This window comes from Empidonax traillii, unplaced genomic scaffold (genome assembly GCF_003031625.1).
Source record: "Empidonax traillii isolate 1590-97213 ecotype Southwest subspecies unplaced genomic scaffold, ASM303162v1 scaffold2091:size39087, whole genome shotgun sequence".
In the NCBI taxonomy this organism is placed as follows: domain Eukaryota; kingdom Metazoa; phylum Chordata; class Aves; order Passeriformes; family Tyrannidae; genus Empidonax; species Empidonax traillii.
In genome coordinates this window covers 1-20,652 of record NW_020957284.1, presented here as the reverse complement: position 1 = coordinate 20,652, position 20,652 = coordinate 1, and the positions used below count along the sequence as shown (strand labels likewise).

General features: G+C 69.4%; 4 protein-coding genes across 5 annotated transcripts; 3 read left to right on the top strand and 1 right to left on the bottom strand.

Annotated features, from left to right (window-relative positions):
* Positions 1-210: 210 nt before the first annotated feature.
* Positions 211-8,110, bottom strand: FAM160A2 (family with sequence similarity 160 member A2). Of its 2 annotated transcripts, XM_027909394.1 has the most exons (13): positions 7,998-8,110; positions 6,391-6,661; positions 6,070-6,312; positions 5,253-5,639; positions 4,485-4,643; positions 4,327-4,413; positions 4,050-4,217; positions 3,600-3,679; positions 3,217-3,389; positions 1,821-2,774; positions 1,570-1,748; positions 1,175-1,337; positions 213-658 (listed from the first exon to the last, which is right to left on the bottom strand). In XM_027909394.1, the coding sequence occupies exons 2-13, from the start codon at positions 6,526-6,528 to the stop codon at positions 378-380; spliced, it is 3,012 nt and encodes a 1,003-aa protein (XP_027765195.1). In that variant the 5' UTR covers positions 6,529-6,661; positions 7,998-8,110; the 3' UTR covers positions 213-377. The 2 variants fall into 2 exon arrangements, with proteins under 2 accessions (XP_027765196.1, XP_027765195.1); XM_027909395.1 differs by lacking the exon at positions 7,998-8,110 and having other exon boundaries at positions 211-658; positions 6,391-6,539.
* Positions 7,974-13,661, top strand: LOC114071542 (cyclic nucleotide-gated cation channel alpha-4-like). The gene is made up of 7 exons (XM_027909391.1): positions 7,974-8,532; positions 9,465-9,549; positions 10,667-10,777; positions 10,871-10,977; positions 11,675-12,667; positions 12,735-13,279; positions 13,623-13,661. The coding sequence occupies exons 1-7, from the start codon at positions 7,974-7,976 to the stop codon at positions 13,659-13,661; spliced, it is 2,439 nt and encodes an 812-aa protein (XP_027765192.1).
* Positions 13,662-14,409: 748 nt separating this feature from the next.
* Positions 14,410-17,775, top strand: CCKBR (cholecystokinin B receptor). The gene is made up of 5 exons (XM_027909390.1): positions 14,410-14,580; positions 15,586-15,837; positions 16,069-16,333; positions 16,403-16,530; positions 16,915-17,775. The coding sequence occupies exons 1-5, from the start codon at positions 14,430-14,432 to the stop codon at positions 17,430-17,432; spliced, it is 1,314 nt and encodes a 437-aa protein (XP_027765191.1). The 5' UTR covers positions 14,410-14,429; the 3' UTR covers positions 17,433-17,775.
* A 794-nt stretch (positions 17,776-18,569) lies between these two features.
* LOC114071540 (sphingomyelin phosphodiesterase-like) lies at positions 18,570-20,642 on the top strand (the record flags this gene model as incomplete). The annotated part of the gene is made up of 2 exons (XM_027909389.1): positions 18,570-18,776; positions 19,791-20,642. Coding segments are annotated over exons 1-2 (1,050 nt in total), but the record flags the coding sequence as incomplete, so codon positions are not given.
* Between the last annotated feature and the right edge of the window lie 10 nt (positions 20,643-20,652).

The following is a 20,652-nucleotide window of genomic DNA, read 5'->3' as shown; positions in this document are numbered from 1 at the left end:
GTGCCCCGACAGCACCACGGACAAGGCACGATGCCCTCGACCAGACCCTTTATTCTGAAGGGTTTTACACAGCACAGACACACACACACCCTCCCCATGCACGGCCTCCCCGCGCCCCCCCAGCCCCACACCCTGGGGGTTGCATAGAGAGCAGCTGGGTGGGCGCTGGGGACCCCCGGGGGCCGAGGGGGGCAGAGCCAGCCCGCCCCGCACTCCCCCACCCCGCAAGCCCCGGGGACCCCCAGGGTCCTGCCCTGCCCCCCGGGGCACAGGGCTGGGGGCGGCCACTCGTGTCCAAAGTGCAGCCCGGCCTCAGCCCAGCTCCGCCCCAATAAATTAAAAAGGTCCGAGTCCGGGGTTAAAAAGGGGCCCAGGGGTCACTCCTCGGGGGGCTCGGTGAGGAAGGGGGAGGTGACGGCGTGGGCCTGGGCGATGGCCGCCAGCTCCTTGAGGAACTCGCTGAAGATGACGGCGCAGTACACGGCATTGCGCACACGCAGGGCCTCGCCGTGCCGCGCCGGGGGCGCCAGGGGGGGCAGGGGGTGCAGCCCCCCGTCCCGCAGCCCCTGCAGCGCCAGCTGTGCTGCGTGCCGAGCGCGCGTGGGGCTGTTGGCGTGGCGCAGCAGCAGCTCCCCCAGGGACGGCTTCCGGCTGCGGGCTGGGGGCACACAGGGGGTGGCATCCATGCCCTCATCTGCCCCCAGACTCCCCCCAGCCACTGCAGAGACCCCACACGTCCCTCAGACTCACACTCCCCACGGAGAGACCCCAGACCCCCTGTTAACACACCCTGTAGCCCCCAGCCCTCCCCACAGCCCGTCATACCACGTGCAGCCCTCAGCCTCTGGGCAATGCAGGGGACAGTCCCCAGCCCTTGCCTACAATCCATGCATCCCCCGGCCCCTCCTCACCAGCCCACAGCCCCAGGGCAATGCACAGGGCAGACCTCAGCCCTTAATGCAGCCCCCAGCCTCCTGTACAGCACAGCGTGCAGCCCCCAGGACCCAGCCCTGCCCCCCAGCCCACCCCACAGCCTCCAACTCCCTGCACAGCCCCCACTGGTTTCACAGCCCCCAGCCCCCTGAGCACACCCAGCCCCTCACACAGCCCCCAGTTCCCCCGGACCCCCAGCCCCTCACTCAGCCCCCAGCCCCCACCGAGGCTGTGCCCTCACCCAGGGTGTCAGGACGCCGCAGGGCAGGGGTGGCCCCAGGGCCCTCAGCCCAGTCCAGCCGTCCCCGGGCGATCAGGTACTTCTTGGCCTTGAAGAGCAGACCTGGGAAATCCTCCTGGCTGGCGGCAAAGCTCTCAATCTTGTTCTTCACCGAGCCCAGCACCTGCAGGACCACAGGATGGAGGTGCCATAAAGGAAGAAGGGGTCCATGGGCATGGGGGATCCCTTTCCCTGTGGGGGAATAACAGCCATGTTCCCATGGCACCTGGGGGCATGGGGCAGTGGTGGGCTGAGCAGTGCTGGGCTGAGCAGTGCTGGGGGAACTCAACCGTCTTGGGGGCCTTTCCAACCCTTTCCCATGACTCAATGAGGGCAGAGGGTCCCGGGAGCCATACCTGGAGCAAGGATTTCACGCTCGGCTGGAAGACCATGTTGGTGTTCAGCAGGAAGGAGCGGAGCAGGGGCTGGGGGTAGCAGGCCAGCTGGGCCACCAGCCCCGTCAGCAGGAAGTTGACGTAGAGCGAGTTGTGGGGCATGTTCTCCAGCTTCCCGAAAAGCACCGACACGAAGGGGCCTGGGGACATGTAGGGGTCAGATAGGGCCCTGCTGGCAGCCGGGACATCCACCCCATCCCCCACAAGCCCACCTGTGAAGGGCTGGCTGGGGGGCGGCCCCACCACCCGCGGCGGGCTGGCCACCACCTGCGCCAGGGGGTCTGGGGGCCGTGGCAGCGCCCGCCCGGCACCCGCGTCTCCCTCGGGCAGAGCGGCGAAGCTGGCAAAGGCCTCCTCCTCCTCGCGGGACAGGGGCGGCTCGGGGGGCTCCAGGGGGGCGGCTGGGGGTCCCCCCACACCCCCGTTCCGCATCTCGGCCTCGATCTCACGCAGCTCCTCGGTGAAGGCCTCAATGGAGACGCCGGTGCCGGGGGGCTCGGTGGGAGCGCGGGCCAGCAGCTCCTCCAGCAGCGAGTCCACCGATGGCAGCGGCTCCCAGCCGGGGGGCTGCGCCTGGGGGGCCCCATTCGGAGCCCCCTCAACGCCCTCCCCCTCGCCCTGGGGGCTCCGACGGACCTTCTTCACCACCACGTCCCCCTCGGGCCGCCCCGGCTCGGCCGCTGCGTGCGCCCCGTTCACCAGCGTCCCCCCGTCCCGGGGCTCGGAGCCGGACCCCCCCACACCAGGTTCATCCCCCCCAAAGGGCCCCCCTGGCACCTCCCGCGCCCCCTCCTCGGGCAACCCCCGCTTCTTAGTCCGCGGGGTGGGGGGTCCCGGGGGCCGCGCCAGGGGGCTGTCAGGGTCGGGCGGGGGGCCGGGGGCGCGGGGGTCCTCGCCGTCGTAGGGGGCCGACCAGACGCGGCAGGCCCAGGCGCAGCGGTCGATGCTGTGCCGCGCGTCCCGCAGGTACTCCAGATAGTTCCTGTCCAGCTCTGCCACCTCGTCCCGGGCACCGGCGCACGGGGGGCTGCCCGCAGGGGGGCCGGGGGAGCGGGGCGTGGCCGCCTCGGCAGGGGCTGTGCTCGCCTGGCGCATGAAGAAGGAGAGGCGGGACGGCGTGGAGGGCTTCGGTGCCGGAGGGGCGTCTGCGCCGGGGCTGCCGTGGGCTGTGGGGGGAAGGGGGGTCAGCACCAAGCTGGGGGGCGAGGGGGTCTGAGGGGAGGACACAGGTGTCAGCACCAAGCTCGGGGTTGGGTCTGAGGGGCCACAGGAACGGTGGGAGGGGGTTTAATGCTGGGACAGGGAGGGGGTCTGAGGGGCCACAGGGATGGGCTCAGCTCTGAGCCCAGATACGGATGGGGTCCCAGGTGCTGTGGGGATGGCATAGGGGCACTCAGCACTAGGACAGAGGGGGTCCCAGGGGCTATGGGGACAGCAAGAGAGCTCAGTGCCAGGATGGAATGGCAACAAAGTCTGAGGGGCCACAGGGATGGCACAGGGGCCTCAGTCCTGGGACAGGATAGGGTCTGAGGGGCCACAGAAAGCCTGGGAGGGGGTTCAGCACCAAGCCAGGATGGGGAGGGTGTGCGAGGGGCCATGGTGCCATACCCCTGGCACGGGCAGGGGGCTCCTCGTCCCGGTCGGGGGGTGGCGGGGGGCTCTCGGGACGGCAGCAGCGTGGGATGAGCGACAGGAACTTGGCCGCCGTCTTGCCGTAGATGTCCAGGTCCCGCACCGCCCGCTTCTGGCTCAGCATCACGTGGCTGCAGGGCAGCAGGTACCTGGGAGCAGGGGGGCACGGAGGGGCTGCAGGGGTGGACACAGGGACGGGGACATCCCATGGGACCCCAGCCCCTTCACAGCTGGGCAACAACATGGCTGTCCCACACCCACGTGTGCAGCTGGGAATGAAGCCCCAGGTCCCATCCCAGAGAAGCCCCTGGAATGGGGTGGCAGCAGGTGACCTCCCCAGCCCCTCCAGCCCCCGTTACCTGAGCACCAGCTGCAGCATCACGTCCTCGCAGTTGAGGCTGAGCAGGGTCCGGAACAGGCTCAGGGACACCATGCACAGCTGGGGACAGCGCAGGCGTCAGGGGGGCAGCAGGGCAGGGGATGGGAATGGGATGAGGATGTTGGGGACGGGGATATTGAGAATGGAAGGGAAATGGGACAAATGTGCAATGGGGATGGAATGTAAATGGGACAAGGACAGGGATGATGGGGGGCCGTGGGGGCCACAAGGGCTCACATAAGAGTTGCTGTAGGTGCAGCCCACCACCATGTAGAGGCTGGGGTATGTTGGGGATGGGAAGGGGATGTTGGAGGGCCATAGGGGGCTCACCTATGGAGTTGCTGTTGATGTGACCCACCAGCGTGTCTGGGATGGGATGGGGATGTTAAGAATGGGATGGGATGGGGGTGCTGGGGGCCACGGGGCTCACCCGGGAGTTGCTGTTGATGCGGCCCACCAGCGTGTCCAGGATGGTGGCGTTGTCGTGCCGGTGCAGCAGCACGAAGCGCAGGAAGGTTTTCAGCAGCGCCGTCTCGCTGACACTGCGCAGGAACAGGTCCAGGTACGCCGTGCTGGCGATCATCTCCTCCACTGAGGTCTGTGGGACACGCAGCACAGGATGGGCACTCTGTGGCCCTGCCCACTCACACAGGCAGGGATAGGGGCAGCAGACCCCCACCCTGTGCCTGCTGCTGGGAGTCCCTCACCTTGTGCAGCGCCGGCCCCATCACAGGCACGAGGAACCCGTTGTGGACGTAATCTACCAGCTGCTTCTGCACCAGTGGGTGGGCGACCTGCGGGGCCACAGGAAGGGTCAGGCGTCCCCCTACAGGCCTGGGAGCCCCCCACAGTCCCCCAGCCCCACCTGGATGACAGCATTGCAGAACTCAAGCGAGTTCATGAAGAGGACGAGAGAGGACACGCCGATCCAGTCCTCGCGGCGCAGGAAGTGCCAGTCGTCCCCCCGCACCTCGATCTTGCGGGGCAGGGAGGAGTACAGGGCGCTCAGGCCCGTGGCCAGCACCTGGGGACACACCTGGGTACTCACCTGGGTACTCAGCTGCCCCGTGGCCCCTTGGACCTCTGGCCACTGGACCCGATCAGCCTCCCCTGAACCCTAATCCCAAAGGAACCTGCCCCCCTCCAGCCCTGCTTCAGGCAGGGAAGCTGGACTGGGCCCTGTGTCCCACCCTGGCCCCAGGGACTCCTTGTCCCCAGCCCAGCACTGAGCCTTCCATCATCTCCAACCCATCATTCCCAAGCACTCCATCCCCAGGCCCCCTGTCACCTCCAAGCCCATCACTTGCAGACCCTCCATCATCCCCAGGTCCCTTGCCATCTTCCGAGTTCCCCATCATTCCCAGGCCCCCCATCCCCATGCTATCTCCAGGCCCCCATCACCCCCAAGCCCTCTATCCCAAAGCCTCCCATCACTCCCAAACTCTCCATCACCTCCAAGGCCCGCATTATCTCCAGACCCCCCATCACCTGTGGACCCCTCCCATAGCCGAGCCCCCCATCCTGGGCAGGACTCCTCCCTCCAGGCCTGTCCACAGCTCCTGCCCCAATGGCCCAACCCAGCCGTGTCCCAGCCGTGCCCCAGGGAGGGGAGGCCCCTCTGGCAGGTCCGTACCGGGCAGAAGTAGGAGTTGTCGGTGATGGACTGTGCCACAGCGCGGTTGCTGGCCGACATGGCCATGATGAGCAGCAGCGCGTCGCGCGCCTGCTGGCCCCGCGCGCCCTCGTGGTGGATAAAGGGGATGAGGAGCGAGAAGATGATGAGGTTGGCGGGGCCCTGGTCTGTGTGGCTGTGGAAGAAGAGCTCCAGGATGGCCGGCTCGCGGGCCACGGAGACGCAGAGCTGGTTGAGCAGCAGCACCAGGCTGTTCTCGAGCGAGGCCGAGGCGGGCTCGGCGCACACGCTGAGCAGGCGCAGCAGCGGCGTCAGCACCGCCTTGTGCCGCAGCAGCGGCTGCCGGGCCTGGCTGATCAACATCTCGTACAGCTTCAGCTGCTCCACCTGGGAACAGAGGCATGATCAGGGGGAGAAAGGCACCAAGACTCCTGGGTCCAGCTGCTCCCTCGGGGCTGCCCAGCCCACCACTGAGCCCTGTACCCGAGTGCCACAGCCAGACAGCTGTGAAATCCCCCCGGGGTGGGGACTCCAGCCCTGCCCTGGGCCACCTGTGACAGGGCTGAACAGCCTTTTCCAAAAGGAATTTTCCCCAATATTACAGAATGACAGGATGGTGTGGACTGGAAGTGACCTTAAAGCCCCTCTAGTTCCAACCTAAATCCAACCTGAACCTCCCCAGGTGCAGCATCCAGCCCTTGGCCTGGCTGATCCTCACCACACCACCCTCACCCCTTCAATCCAGCCTGTCCTGGCTCCCTGCAAGCCCCCCACTCCCACAGACCCCCCCTTGTCCCCTCCACCCCCCATCACACACCTTCCTCTCCTCGGTGAAGTCTCCCTGCAGGTGCCAGCACAGGAGCCGCTCCAGAAGGTTTTCAGCAGCCACGAAGTCCAGGATGGGCCCGCAGGCCATGTCCCCGTCCCCCTGGGACCTGTCGCCATCCCCCCGGGGCCGGTCCTCGGCCAGCAGGTTCAGCATCTGGTAGGTGTTGTTGCGGACAGCGCTGAGGTCGTCGGGGGCCGGTTTGCTCCCGTGCCGCTCCAGGATCCGCAGCACCTGCGTGAGGGGGCACTCAGCGGCGGGTGCCAGGGGCTGGGGGGTGGCAGGTCCCCGCCACCCCTGCGCCCCGCTCACCTGCGCCCAGTGGTTCTTGAAGACCATGAGGCAGGTTTCGGGGTCGGCGGTGACGGGGGGCTGCAGGCTGGCGCTGCGGGGGGCTCGCTGCCCGCCCGCCCGCGGGGTCAGCTTGCTCAGCCAGCTCATCCTCTCCATCGGCACACGGGGCACGGCGGTCACGGGCAGCGCCGGGGGGCCCCAGCTGCTCCGGCTGCGTCCTGGGACCGCCGCGGGGGTACAGGTGAGTGAGCAGGGCACCAGGGTCCTCTCTCCATGCTGCTGCCAGTGGCTGCGGGGAGAGGGGCGGTCAGGGACACCCCAGCCCAGCTCTGCACCCAGCAACAGGGAGGGAGGGAGGGAGGAGGGAAGGCAGGAGGGAAGGAAGGCAGGCAAGCTGGAGTGCTGGGAGCTGGGCCAGGGCAGGGAGGGCAAGTGTGCTGGAGCAGCAGTGGCCAGAAAACTCTGCATTCAGCCCTGCTCACACCCAGCACTGGACTTTGAACCGGGAACTGGCCCAGCGTGGGTGTGAGGAGCACCCAGCACCCATCAGGACAGCTCCCACCCCCAGGCAGCAGCACCCACAGCTGGTGTGCCATGATGGTGCTGCCGGGGATATTTATAAGGCCCTGTGTCCTGGCACGGGACTGGGAACCGAGTGGCCCCCAGGACACCTGGGGACATTGAGACACCAGGAGTCCCCCAGCAGCATGTGGGGAGAGTGGTGGCACCGAGAGCCAGTGCCACAGCCCCCACATAGGGCTGAGGGAAGTGAAAACACCATTAAAGACACCCCAAACCACAGGAGGAGAAACGAGAAGTGGCTGGAGCCAGGGCAGTGGGACACAGCACAGGCAGGGCTGGCTATTTATACCAGCACAGCCGTTGTCCCATGTCCCACCCACACGCCAGGGCTCGTGTGCCTGCTAAAGTTAGAGCTGCCGAATGCCAGGGCAGTGCCAGCGCAGAACCACAGCCCTGCACAACCCCAGCACAGACACAGAGCCACAGGCCACAACGTGGCACAGCAGGGACATCCCAGCACAGGGACCCGTCTGGCACACAGCAAGCCATGCCATGGGACAGAGACACTGGCTGCTTCCACCACCCCCGTCCTGCCACCAATGCCCCCACACCTTGACCTGGCAGCTCCTCCTGTGAGGGAGGGGACACGGCCAGGACATGGCATGGGGCTGTCTCATCACACCGGTGACACCCCAGTGCCGATGGACCGGGCTGCAGCAAGGGTCTGGCAGCAGGGGAGTAGCAGGGACACTTGGGGCAGGGACAGCAGGGGCACGGCCACCACGGGCAGGGGGTTGTAGCCAGTGCTGGGGGGTATGGTGGTGGGCACCGGCCCCTCCGATGCACCCCGGGAGGGGGAGCACGGTGTGGGGGTCACCAGGGGGTTCACCGCGGGACGTCAGTGGTCCCGGTGAAGGTGAGGACTTCCCCGCGGCGACAGGGCTGTCCCACTCCGGGGCTGCTGTCCCCCCGCCCGCGGGAGGTGCTGCCCACCCCGACACCCCCAGTCCCAGGGCCGCGGTGATACCGGGACCGGTAGTCCCCCAGACCCCGGGGTTACGCGGGACCGGGACCTCCCCATGCCCCGGGGCCGGGCCGCCTACCTGGGTCAAGGTCGCGGCGGTCCCGTCCCGTCAGCGCCGCATCTGGAGAGGGCAGAGGAGGCGTCGGACGCGGAGCCGGGACCCCCCGGGGCCCCGCGCCGCTCCGGGCCCCCCCGGCACCGGGCCCCTGCCCCACGGCACCGCGACACACCCAGGCCCGGTCCCGCCACGGCTCCCCCGCCCCGGACACGGCCTGGCCCGACCCAGCCCGGCCCGGGCGGTTCCGCACGGCCAAGGGCGGGCGGCGGCCCGGGCGCGCCGGGACCGCGGCGGAAGCTCGGTCGGCCCGGCCACGGGGCCCGCCCCGCCCGCGGTGCCCGCCGCTGCCGCCGTGCACCATGCGGGGTGTCCCGCTGGCGCTGTCCCGGCCGCGCCGATCCCCCCGGTCCGTCCCGGTCCGTCCCGCCGCTCACCGCCCACCCCCGCCGCGGGCCCCTCACGCCCGGCGCCATCTTCGCGCCGCGCCCGACGCACCGCGCTGGCCCCGCCCACCCGGCACGGCCCCGCCCACCACACCTTGGGGGCGCGGCCCGGTGTAGGGGGCGGGGACGGGCCGGGAGAGCCGAGCGCTCATTGGCTGCGCTTCTATGGGGGCGGGGCCCGGGGAGCGTGGGAACTGAGGAAGGGGAATCCCTGAGCGGGCACCCCCGAAACCGAGCGACCCTATATGGGCACCCCTGAAACCGAGCGACCCTGTGTGGGCACCCCCGGAAACGAGTGACCCTATATGGGCACCCCCGGCACCGAGCGACCCTGTGTGGGCACCCCCGGAAACGAGTGACCCTGTATGGTCACCCCCGGAAACGAGTGATCCTATATGGGCACCCCGGCACCGAGTGATCCTGTACCAGCACCCCCGGAAACGAGTGACCCCGCATGGGCACCCCTGAAACCGAGTGACCCTGTGTGGGCACCCCCGGAAACGAGTGACCCTGTACCAGCACCCCTGGCACCGAGTGATCCTGTACCAGCACCCCCGGCACCGAGTGACCCTGTGTGGGCACCCCTGAAACCGAGTGAGCCCATACGGGCACTCCTGGAACCGAGTGACCCTGAACGAGCACCCCCGGAAACGAGTGATCCTGTACCAGCACCCCTGAAACCAAGTGACCCCGTATGGGCACCCCTGAAACCGAGTGACCCTGTGTGGGCAACCCTGAAACCGAGTGACCCTGTGTGGGCACCCCTGAAACCAAGTGACCCCGTATGGGCACCCCTGAAACCGAGTGACCCCGTATGGGCACCCCTGAAACCGAGTGACCCTGTGTGGGCAACCCTGAAACCGAGTGACCCTGTGTGGGCAACCCTGAAACCGAGTGACCCCGTATGGGCACCCCCGGCACTGAGTGATCCTGTATGGGCACCCCCGGAAACGAGTGATCCTGTATGGGCACCCCCGGAAACGAGTGACCCCGCATGGGCACCCCTGAAACCGAGTGACCCTGTGTGGGCACTCCTGGCACCAAGTGACCCCGCATGGGCACCCCTGGAGCCAAGTGACCCTGTATGGGCACCCCCGGCACCGAGTGACCACGTACGGGCCCCCCTGGAAGTGAGTGACCCTGTCCCAGCACCCTCTGGAGTGAGGCATCCCCAGAAACTGGGCCCCCCCCCGAGGCAGGCATCAGGAACTGGGTACCCCTGTACCAGGACCCCTGCAACCAAGTAGCCCAGTACAGACACCCCATGTCATGAGGCATCCCCAGAAACCCGGCACCCCCCTGAGCTGTGAACCCCATACTCTGTACTGGGAACCCTCTGGAACTGGGCACCCCTGTACCGTGTACCAGGAGCCCCAGCACACTGCATCCCTGGAACTGGGCACCCCAGAATCAGGCACTCCCCTGAGCCAGGCACTGGGAACTGGATAGCTGGGTGTGGGGACCCCTTGGAACTGGGCACTCCAGAACCAGGCACCCCTGTACCAGGACCCTTAGAACTGGGCACCCATCTATCAGATAACCTTGCACTGGGCACCCCGTGCAAGGTAACCCCGTACCGGGCACAGCTCTGGCACACGCACCAGTTACCAGGAACTGCCACCAACTCTGCAGAGGGCACTGCCTGGCACCGGCATTGCCACTGGGGCCTGGCCTGGGCCCCAGCACACCTGGCCACAGCTCCATGCCCTGGCCTGCCCAGTGCACCTGGAGCCGTGGCTGCCACAGCCCGGGCATCCCAGGGGGACCGTGGGTGCCCCAGGGACTCCACGTTGCCAGGACGCGCCTGGTGCCGCAGGAGCCACGTGGCCGGGACTCCTCGAGGGACCGCGCTCAGGGCTGGGCACCTGCCGGGTGCTGAGGGGCACGGGACCCAGCACAGGACCCAGCAGGTGGATGCACAGGACCCACCGGGTACCGGAACGCACAGGACCCCCATCGTGCAGGATGCAGCCCCTCAGCTCCCTCCTGTCCTGCCACTGGGCCTGGCTCCGGCCGTGCGGCACCTCCAGACCCGTGGCCAGGGCTGAGGCTGGCACCAGCACCGCACACGCCGCAGGGTGAGCAGGGCAGGGCTGCCCACTGCAGGGCTGGGGTGGGGGCACTGCAGGGACCGCCTCTGTCCCACAGGTGCTGGGAGGGGGCTGAGCCCGAGAGCCCCTGGCAGCTGGGGGTGGGCACAGGGCAGCAGGGCCAGGGGTCCTGAGCGGCGATCGGGTGTACCCGCAGCACCGCCACTCCTCAGAGGTGGACCCTTGACCCTGCCGGGGACTGGCACTACTGGTGGATCAGCCTCATGGTGCTGCCCATCCTCTACAACTGGGTCGTCCTCATCCTCAGGTGCTGGGCAGGGGGGTCAGGGTGGGAGTGTGGGGCGTCCTGGCCCCCTCGGCCTTGTCCTGGTGACGCCCTGTGATGTCACCCGCACCCCAGGTGCTGCTTCCCTGAGGTGCAGGAGGCACATGCGGGGCTGTGGCAGGGCCTGGACGGGCTCAGTGATGCACTGTACCTGCTGGACATCGCTGTGCGCCTCCACACAGGTGTGTACACACACAGACACACGGGTGTGTTACACACCTACACTACCACACAGGTGTGTACACACACAGACACACGGATGTGTTACACCCAGACAGAGACACGGGTGTGTTACACACCTACACTACCACACAGGTGTGTAAACACACACAGACACACGGGTGTGTTACACACACACAGGTGTGTTTCACACACACACAGGTGTGTTTCACACACACACACAGGTGTGTTACACACACACACACGTAGAGGTGTGTACACATTTGCACACACAGACACACGGATGTGTTACACACACACAGGTGTGTTTCACACACACACACAGGTGTGTTACACACACACACACGTAGAGGTGTGTACACATTTGCACACACAGACACACGCATGCACACACAGGTGCACTCCCACCAGGCACAGCTGTTACCCAACCCTGCACGATGGGGATCTGGCTGGGCACTCTGGGGTCCCAGCACCCACTGCTGACCCCTCAAACCCACAGCAGCCCGGGGGACCCCCAGTGACATCCCTCAGGGTGCCCATCCAGAGGTACTGGTCTCCAGGACCCTCCCACACCCCACGGCAGGCATCCACCTGCTCCCCACCGCCATCCCCTTCCATCACAGGGACCTCCTGCAAAACCCCTACCCCTCAACTCTCCTGGGCACCCCCAGTGTCATGACCTGCCTGGCTGCCCCCCAGGTTTTCTGGAGGATGGCATACTGGTGCAGGACATCAGCCGGCTGCGGAGGCGCTACCTGTACTCCTGGGCCTTCGTCTGGGATGTGGCAGCTGTGCTGCCCACTGAGCTGCTCTGCCTGCTCCCGGGGGTCCCAGGGGTCCTGGGGGTGCCGGTGGCACGTGCCAACCGCTGCCTGCGGGCACCACGGCTCTTCGAGGCCTTCGACCGGTGCGAGACACACACGGGGCGGCCCAACGCCTTCCGCGTGGCCAAGCTGATGATGTACCTCGTGCTGGGCATCCACTGGCACGGCTGCCTCTACTTCGCGCTGTCGGTGCGGCTGGGGCTGGGCACCGACCCCTGGGTGTGCCCCGCCTCAGCGCGCCCGCTGCGCCAATACCTGCACAGCTTCTACTTCTCCACGCTGGTGCTGGCCATGGTGGGCGACACGCCGGAGCCGCGGCACGAGGAGGAGTTCCTCTTCACCATGGCCGGCTTCCTGCTGGCCGTGCTGGGCTTCGCCACCATCACCGGCAGCATCAGCGCCGTCATCGCCAACCTCAGCGCGGCCGACGCCGCCTTCTACCCCGACGCGGGGCCGGTGCGGCGGTACCTGCGGGCTCACGGCGCGGGCGGGCGGCTGGTGGGGCGCGTGGCGCGCTGGCACCAGCACCTGCGCATGCAGCGCAAGCTGCCGGCCGAGCAGGCCGTGCTGCAGCACCTGCCGCGGGGGCTGCGGGCCGAGGTGGCGGCCAGCGTGCACCTGCCGGCCCTGCGGCGCGTGGGGCTGTTCCGCGGCTGGGGGCACGAGGTGCTGCGCCAGCTGGTGCTGCGCCTGCGTCCGCAGGTCTTCGGCCCCGGCGAGTTCGTGTGCCGGCGCGGGGACGTGGGCCGCGAGATGTACTTCGTCCGCGAGGGCCGGTTGGCCGTGGTGGCCGAGGACGGCGTCACGCAGCTGGCCGTGCTGGGCGAGGGGCTCTACTTCGGGGAAATCAGCCTCATCAACATCAAGGGTGAGCCCCGTGCCGCACCCCAACACCGCCCTGCGGCCCCCCTGGCTCACGGCCCCCCACCCCACAGGGAACACGGCGGGGAACAGGCGCACGGCCAACATCCTGAGCATCGGCTACTCCGACCTGTTCTGCCTGGGCAAGGAGGACCTGGCCGAGGTGCTGGTCGAGTTCCCCCGTGCCCGCGCTGCCATGGAAGCCAAGGGCCGGGAGCTGCTGCTGGGCATGGGCCGGCTGGACACGGGCGCCGAGGCAGCGGCGGTGGCAGCCGAGGCCGAGGCTCAGCGGCAGCTGCAGGGGCTGGAGGTGGCCCTGGAGGGGCTGCAGACACAGGCGGCCCGGCTGCTGGCACAGCTGGAGGCCAGCGCCCTGCGCATGGCCCTGCGCATCCAGCGCCTCGAGGGGCGGCTGCACCTGAGGCAGAAGCGGGACAAGCCAGCGGGGATGGCTGGGGCAGCAGGAATGGCCACACCACAGCAGCTGGCCAGGACGCGGGGTCCTGCTGGGGGACAGAGTCCCCCCAGGGCACAGGGTCCAACGGAGGTGCAGTGTCAACTCAGGGCCCGTGCTCCTGTTGGGGACTGGGATCCCTCCAAGATGCAGGGTGCCCCCAAGGTACAGGGTCCTGCTGGAGGATGGGGTCCCACCAGGGTGCAGGGTCCCTCCAAGGCCCAGAGTCCTCTCAGAGATCAAGGTCTGCCCAGGGCACAGAATCCCCTAATGGTAGAAGGTTCTCTAATAGCAGAGGGTCGCAGTGGCACACAAGGTCCCCCAAGGGCACAGGGTACCCCCACGGTGCAGGGTCCCCTCAGGGCACAGGGTCCTCCCAGGACACAGGGTTCCACTAGGGCACAGGGTCCCAGTGGGGTGCAGGGTCACAGGGGGGCACAGGCTTCCCACAGGGCACAGGTTCCCCCCGGGGGCCAGGTTCCTCCCAAAGCACAGGGTCCTTCCATAGCACACGGACACCCTGGAGGACAGGGTCCCCCGAGAATGAAGGGTATCCCCAGGGCACAGGGTCCTTCTTGGTCACGGGGTCCCAGACGGGTGCAGGAACTGCCCGAGGCTCGAGGTTCCACCGGAGCTCGGGGTCGCGGGAGGGGTCGGGGTGCTGGGGGATCAGTCCCGCGGCACTAAGACATCACCTGGGGGGGGACGTAGCAGCTACAACCATTGCCAGGTGACACCAACAGCTGCTGCTACGGAACGGGGACCGGGACTGGGACGGGGAAGGGGCTGGCATGGGAACGGGTCGAAGTGGGGGAGCGGTGGGGTCCGGGCTGGTCCCGGAGCAGGAAACAGCTCGGAACCCCCCGCCCGCCGGGCCGTGCCGGGGTCAGTCACGGGGACACGGTGACAGCCCCACAGTGACAGACACCGCGCTGACGGCCGCCGGCGCCGCCCGGCGCCGCAGGAGCTCTCCCGGCGAGCCCTTTGCGAACCCCCCGACCCGCCCGGGGCTCCGCCTGCAGCCCGATAACCCCCGAGCCCCGCTTCCCGGACCCTCCGTGCCTCCTGCCGTCTCCCGGGTTCCCCCGTTCCCGACTCCTCCGCGCTCCCCTCGCACCCCCGGGCTCCCCCCGCCGCCGCCGCCGCCCCCCGCCCCCGGCCCCGGCCCGCCCCGCGCCGGGCGCCGCCCCCGCTCATCCACCGGCGGCTCCGAGAGGAGCGGAGCGAAGCCTCGTCCCTCCCGGAGCCTGCCGGTGCCTGATCCCTCCCGGTGCCTCCTGCCGGAGGTGGGGGGGCGGGGCGGGGGGGCCCCGCCATGGATCCCCAGTCCCTCAACGAGTCGCTGCAGGAGCTGCTCTGCCGCGCCGGGAACGGCACCGGGAACGGCACCGGGAACGGCACCGGGATCAACAGCTCTGCCTGCGACCTCCTCCGCAGGGGCCTCCGTGGGCTCCCTGCGCCCAGAGGTGAGATGAAGGGGGGGTGGGAGGGGGAAGCAGAAGGGACACCCTGTGCCCTACCCTGCGCCCCCGGGCACCCCGCATCGTCCCGCCGTGCCGTCACGGTGTTTCCAGCCCTGCACCCCGGTGCCCCCGGTCCGTGCCCGGTGCCGCACCCGTCCCCCGCCGTGTCCCCCATCACATCCCGCATGCCGGTCCCTGCGCCCCGGCCGGAGGCTCGGCGGCCCCGGCACTGCCCGCTGGTCCCGCTGGGGGTCCCGGAGAGGACACACCGGGCTGTACCGGGGCAGCAGGAGGGCGGAGGGGACCTCGACAGGGGTGGCACAGCCACCGCCCGCCCCACACCCCCTTCCCCCTGACGAGGCAGGGACCCCCAACCCCTCCTCTCTGACCAGCCGGGACCCTCAATCCCAACCCACCAACGGGGCTGGGACCCCCCAGTCCCATTCCCCGACTGGAACCCCCCCACGCCACCGCCAGGGTTGGGGCTCTCAATGTCCCCCCTCGCCCGGCCGGGCTCCACCAACCCCCGCTGTCACTCGGCTACCGGGACTGGACGTCCCCGGTCATGTCCCAGCGCTGCCAACGAACCGGGAGCCCAGCTCCGGGGGAGGGTGGGCAGGATGGGGGCACTCGCGAAGCTCGGGGCCCCCCAGCCTCACGGACCAGATCCGGGGGTCAGGGGGAGCACTCTGGTCCCACGGCGGTAGCCACACGGGGAGAACCGGGATGCTCAGCTGCCGGATCCCCACCGAGGCAGCCGGTCACGCTGGAGCCCCGGTGCTCCAGAGCCCGTACCTGTGACAGGGTGCCTCCGGGGTGCCCTGGGGGTGTCTTTGGGGTGCCACTGGGATGCCTGGTGTCGGCTCTGCACTGAGCCCCGTGGAGCCAGCCGGAGCCCCAGTGCATGGACCTGTGCTGGGGTGCCTTCGGTGTGCCTCTGGGGTGCCATCGGGGTACCCTTAGGGTGCCTTCGGGGTGCCCTGGGGTCCCCAACGCGGCTGCCTGCAGAGCTGGACGTGGCGGTGCGCGTGGTGCTGTACACGCTGATCTTTGTGCTGAGCGTCGGGGGCAACACGCTGGTTGTGGCCGTGCTGGCTCTGAACCGGCGGCTGCGCACCGTCACCAACTGCTTCCTGCTGTCCCTGGCGCTGAGCGACCTGCTCCTGGCACTGTGCTGCATGCCCTTCACCCTGCTGCCCGGCCTCATGGGCGCCTTCGTCTTCGGCGACACCGTCTGCAAGCTCGTCGCCTACCTCATGGGTACGGGGAGGGGGGATTGTCCTGCCTCGTGGGTACGGGGAGGGGGGGGATTGTCCTGCCTCATGGGTACGGGGAGGGGGGGACTGTCCTGCCTCGTGGGTACGGCGGGACACAGGGTAGGGCGGCTCATCACCTACCTCATGGGCACATGGGGTGCACCGGGGGGCTGCAGGGGGTCACAGGGGGCTGTGGGATCATGCTGCACCCACTGACCCCCCCTACCCCCCCCAGGAGTGTCAGTGGCCGTGTCCACCTTCAGCCTGGTGGCCATCGCCCTCGAGCGCTACAGTGCCATCTGCAACCCGCTGCAGTCGCGTGCCTGGCAGACGCGGTCCCACGCCTGCCGCGTCATCGCTGGCACCTGGGCACTGGCAGCGCTGCTGATGCTGCCCTACGCCGTGTACAGCACCACGCGCCCCGCCGCCCCCCACGCCCCCCGCCCGCCCCCCGTGCAGTGCACGCACCACTGGCCCAGCGAGCGCATCCGGCAGGCCTGGTGAGTGCCAGGGGGCGCGGGGGCACGGGAGGAGAGGGGACACTGAGTGACAGGGGCCACATGTCCCAGGTACGTCCTGCTGCTCCTGGTCCTCTTCTTCATCCCGGGTGTGGTGATGACGGTGGCGTACGGGCTCATCTCCCGCGAGCTCTACCGTGGCATCCGCTTTGAGCTGCATGTCAAGGGGGAGGCGACAGGTGAGGGGACAGCATGAGAGTGACCCCGGGGGTGACCCTGCCCCAGAATGAGAGGGAGGGTAGAGCCCCCACCCCAGCTCTCCACAGCGGGGGATTCCCCGGGGACATCCCCTTTCCCAGGGACCTCCTTGTAGGATGTTCCCACAGCCTTGGGGTGCAGTGTGTCCCCAGGGTGCCATGGACGTGTCTGTGTCCCCTGCACTTTGTCCCACCCCCGAAAGGATGCTGCCATGGTGTTGGGGTGCCTCGGGTCCCCATGGTGGTGTGACCATAGCCCTGTTCCCCTAACACCCCATCCCACCGCCCGGAGGATGCTCCCACGGTGTTGGGGTGCAGCCTGTCCCCCCAGTGCCATGGCCCTGACCACGCTCCCTCGCCCCACAGCCCAGCGTGGTGCCGGGGGGGACACAGTGCCCGGCTGTGATGAGGGGGACGGGTGCTACCTGCAGCTGTCGCGCCCGGGCGCGGCGCTGGAGCTGCGGGCGCTGGGGGCGGACGCGCAGCAGGACCGGGCACGTGTCAACAGCTCAGGGGCCCAGCTGGCGGCCAAGCGGCGCGTGATCCGCATGCTGGTGGTCATCGTGGCCATGTTCTTCCTCTGCTGGCTGCCCATCTTCGCCGCCAACACCTGGCGCGCCTTCGCCCCGCGGGCGGCCCAGAGGGCGCTCTCGGGGACCCCCATCGCCTTCATCCACCTGCTGTCCTACACCTCGGCCTGCGCCAACCCCCTCATCTACTGCTTCATGAACCGCCGCTTCCGCAAGGCCTTCGGGGCCACCTGTGCGGGCTGGGGGTGCCGCCGTGCCTGCCCCCGCCGCCCCCCCGACGACGAGCCCCCCATGGCCAGCGCCTCGCTCTCCAAGTTCAGCTACACCACCGTCAGCAGCCTGGGCCCCCCCTGAGCCAGAACCCTGAGCTGGACCCCTTTGAGCCCCCCCAGCACCGGTGCCTGGGGCCCCCTTGAGCCCCTACCCCATGAGCCCGCTCCTCCGTGAGCCCCCCGTGGCCAGAGCCTCACTCTCCAAGTTCAGCTACACCACCATCAGCAGCCTGGGCTCCCGTGAGCTGGGACCTGCCAGCCCCCTCACACCAGTGCCTGGGGCTTCCCTGAGCCCAGCCCCCCTGAGCTGGACCTCCCCCAGCCGGACTCCCTCGAGCCAGACCCCCACCTCGCAACCCCCGGGCGCTGCCAGCACCTCCTGTGCCCCCTCACCTCCCTGTGCCTCCCAGCTCAGGGCACTCCCAGCCCCCCGCCCTCCCGGGACCCTCTCACCCACCAGCCCCACGCAGCCCCAGTGCCCTCAGTCCCCGTCTGGGTGGGGGCTAAGGGCGGGGCAGGGGCACCCTCGGGGCTGGGCAGGCTGGGTGGGGGGGAAGTTGAGAAGCCCCTAGCCCGGGGTCCTCCCGCGCCGCTCCAGTCACAATAAACTTGTCCCATTCCCACCTACGACAGCTGTGCCACTGGTGCCCACCCACCCACGACAGCTGTGCCCCTCAGCGTCGCTGCTCCCACCACTCCAGTCCGGCCACCGCGGAGGCTCCGCGGGGCAGCCCCGGGTTGGCACCGCGCAGGGCTCGGAGGGCGGCGGGCTGGGACCCTCCGCTGCGGGGACCCCCGAACCTGGCGACGGCGCGACCAGCCGCGAGGGTCTGGGAGCCCCGGGTGCGGTGTGACCCCAGCGTCCTCCGGGGGGTGACCCCACAGTCCCCGTGTCCCCTTTCCAGCCCCGGCCCGCCGAGGTGCCCCAGGACTCCATCTCCCGTGATGCCCCGCGCTCCAGCGCAGGCCCCACCCCTCGTGTGTCTCCCCAGGTAGCCACGCCCCCTCCCCGTAACTCCTCCGGCCATTGGCTATTGGCCACGGCCCCGCCCCCTTCGCTCTCGGCAACCCCGCCTCTAGCACAGGCCACGCCCCTTTCACCGCCCTGTGCCACCTTCCCGCCTGTAAATAGCGGAGCTGGCCCCGCCCCGTTCTGGCCCCGCCCCGTTCCGGCCCCGCCCCCCGCGCCTCGGCCATGGCTGCCGGGCTCCGGGCCCCGACGGGGTCGATGTCGCGGTCCCTGTCGCGGTCGCTGCCGCTGGCCCTGGCCGCGCTGGCGCTGCTGGCGCTGCCGGGGCCGGCGCAGGCGGAGCCGCTCCCCGATCCCGGGGAGCAGCTGGTGGCGGCGGCGCCGCGCTGGGGCTGGAGGAACGTGTCGTGCCCGGCCTGCCGGGTGCTATTCGGGGCGCTGGACCTGGCGCTGCAGGTGGGCACGGGGGGACCTGGAGCCACCGGGTCACGGGAGGCACCCGAGGGACACCGGGCGGGGCACGGGGATGGGCGGGCATCGGGACATCAGGACACCGGGACGGGCAGAGCAAGACGGAGGGGACGGGACGGGAGTGGGGACAGGGAATGGGACAGGACAGGGACAGGATCAGTTAGAGGGACGGGACAGGCCAGGCCGGTCCCTTGTGACGGGGTTGGGCCGGGACAGGCCGGGGCAGGTCGAGGCTTGTGACGGGCACGAGACCGGGACAGAAACGGGGACAGGGACGGGCGGAGACAGGGAGAGTGACAGGCTGGGACAGGAACGGGAACGGGGACAGGGCCGGGTGGGGCCAGGCCAGGGGCTCTGCCTGGGGGAACGGGGACGGACAGGGCAGCGACTGGCTGAGACAGTGGTGGGCTGGGACAGGGACGGGAACAGGGACTGAGACAGTCCAGGACGGGCCGGCAGCATCGTTCGGGGACAGGGATGGGAGGTAATGGGGGCAGGCAGGGACAGGGACAGGCTGGGGTTGGGACATGGGGTACCCGTGTCCTTCCCCAGGAGAGAACCGGGCTGGCAGATAGAGGGGACAGAGAGGATGGGGGGCCGTGTAGGTCCCCTCTTACCTCGGGACAATCAGCTGAGGGTGTGGGGTGGCCAGTGGGTGTGGGACAGTGACAGCAGCCAGGGATCAGGGTGTGGGGTCCGTCCCGGAGAGCTGGTGGGCACAGGGCAGTGAGGACAGATGGGGGGGCAGGGTGCTGGGGTTGTGGCCGGTGGGCATGGGGCAGTAAGGACAGTGAGGGATTTGGGGTCCATCCTGGGGATGGGGCAGCGATGGCCATGGAACAGGGAGCCACGTCTATGCCGGTGCAGGGCTGGCAGGCGTGGAGCAGCGATGGCAGCTGGGGTTTGGGGTGCATGGCCTATCCTGGGGGGCTGTTGGGCATGGGCAGCAGGGACACCCATGTTTTGGGGAGCTGTGTCCATCCCATTGTCCCCCCGCAGCTGGAGCCGAATGTGGCGCGCGTGGGGCGCGTGGCGTCGCGGCTGTGCCAGGAGCTGCGGCTGGCGCGGCCACCCGTGTGCCAGCAGGCCGTGCAGCTGTTCCAGCGCGACGTGGTGGCGGCCTGGGCGCGCTCGGTGCTGCGCCCGCCCGAGGCCTGTGGGCTTCTGCTGGGCCCCCGCTGCGGCCACTGGGACATCCTGGGTGCCTGGAACCTGTCCCTGCCTGCCGCCCCGAAGCCGCCGGTGCGGCCCCCGAAGCCGCCGCCGCCCGGCGCGCCCACCGCCCGCATCCTGTTCCTCACCGACCTGCACTGGGACCGCCGGTACGCGCCGGGCAGCGCTGCCGCCTGCCCCGACCCGCTGTGCTGCCGTGGGGCCCCCCACGACGGGCCGGGGGCCGCGGGGTTCTGGGGCACCTACGGCAAGTGCGACCTGCCCCTGCACACCATCGACGCGCTGCTGGCGCAGCTCCCCAACGCCAGCAGCCACGACGGCGACGGCACCGGCGGCGCCGGTAACGGCACCTCGGGGTTCGCGGCCGCGTACTGGACCGGGGACATCCCCGCGCACGACGTGTGGCAGCAGAGCCGCGGGGACCAGCTGCGGGCGCTGCGTACGGTGACGGCCCTGCTGCGCGCCCGCCTCGGGGGGCTGCGCGTCTTCCCAGCCGTGGGCAACCACGAGGCCACCCCGGTGAACGCCTTCCCCCCGCCCTACGTGCGCGGGAACCAGTCAGCCGCCTGGCTCTACGACGCCATGGCCGAGGCCTGGCAGGGCTGGCTGCCTCCCGCTGCCCTGCACACCCTGCGGTGGGCACGGCGGGCAGGGGGTTGGGGTACCGGGGATCGGGGGGCACAGGGCT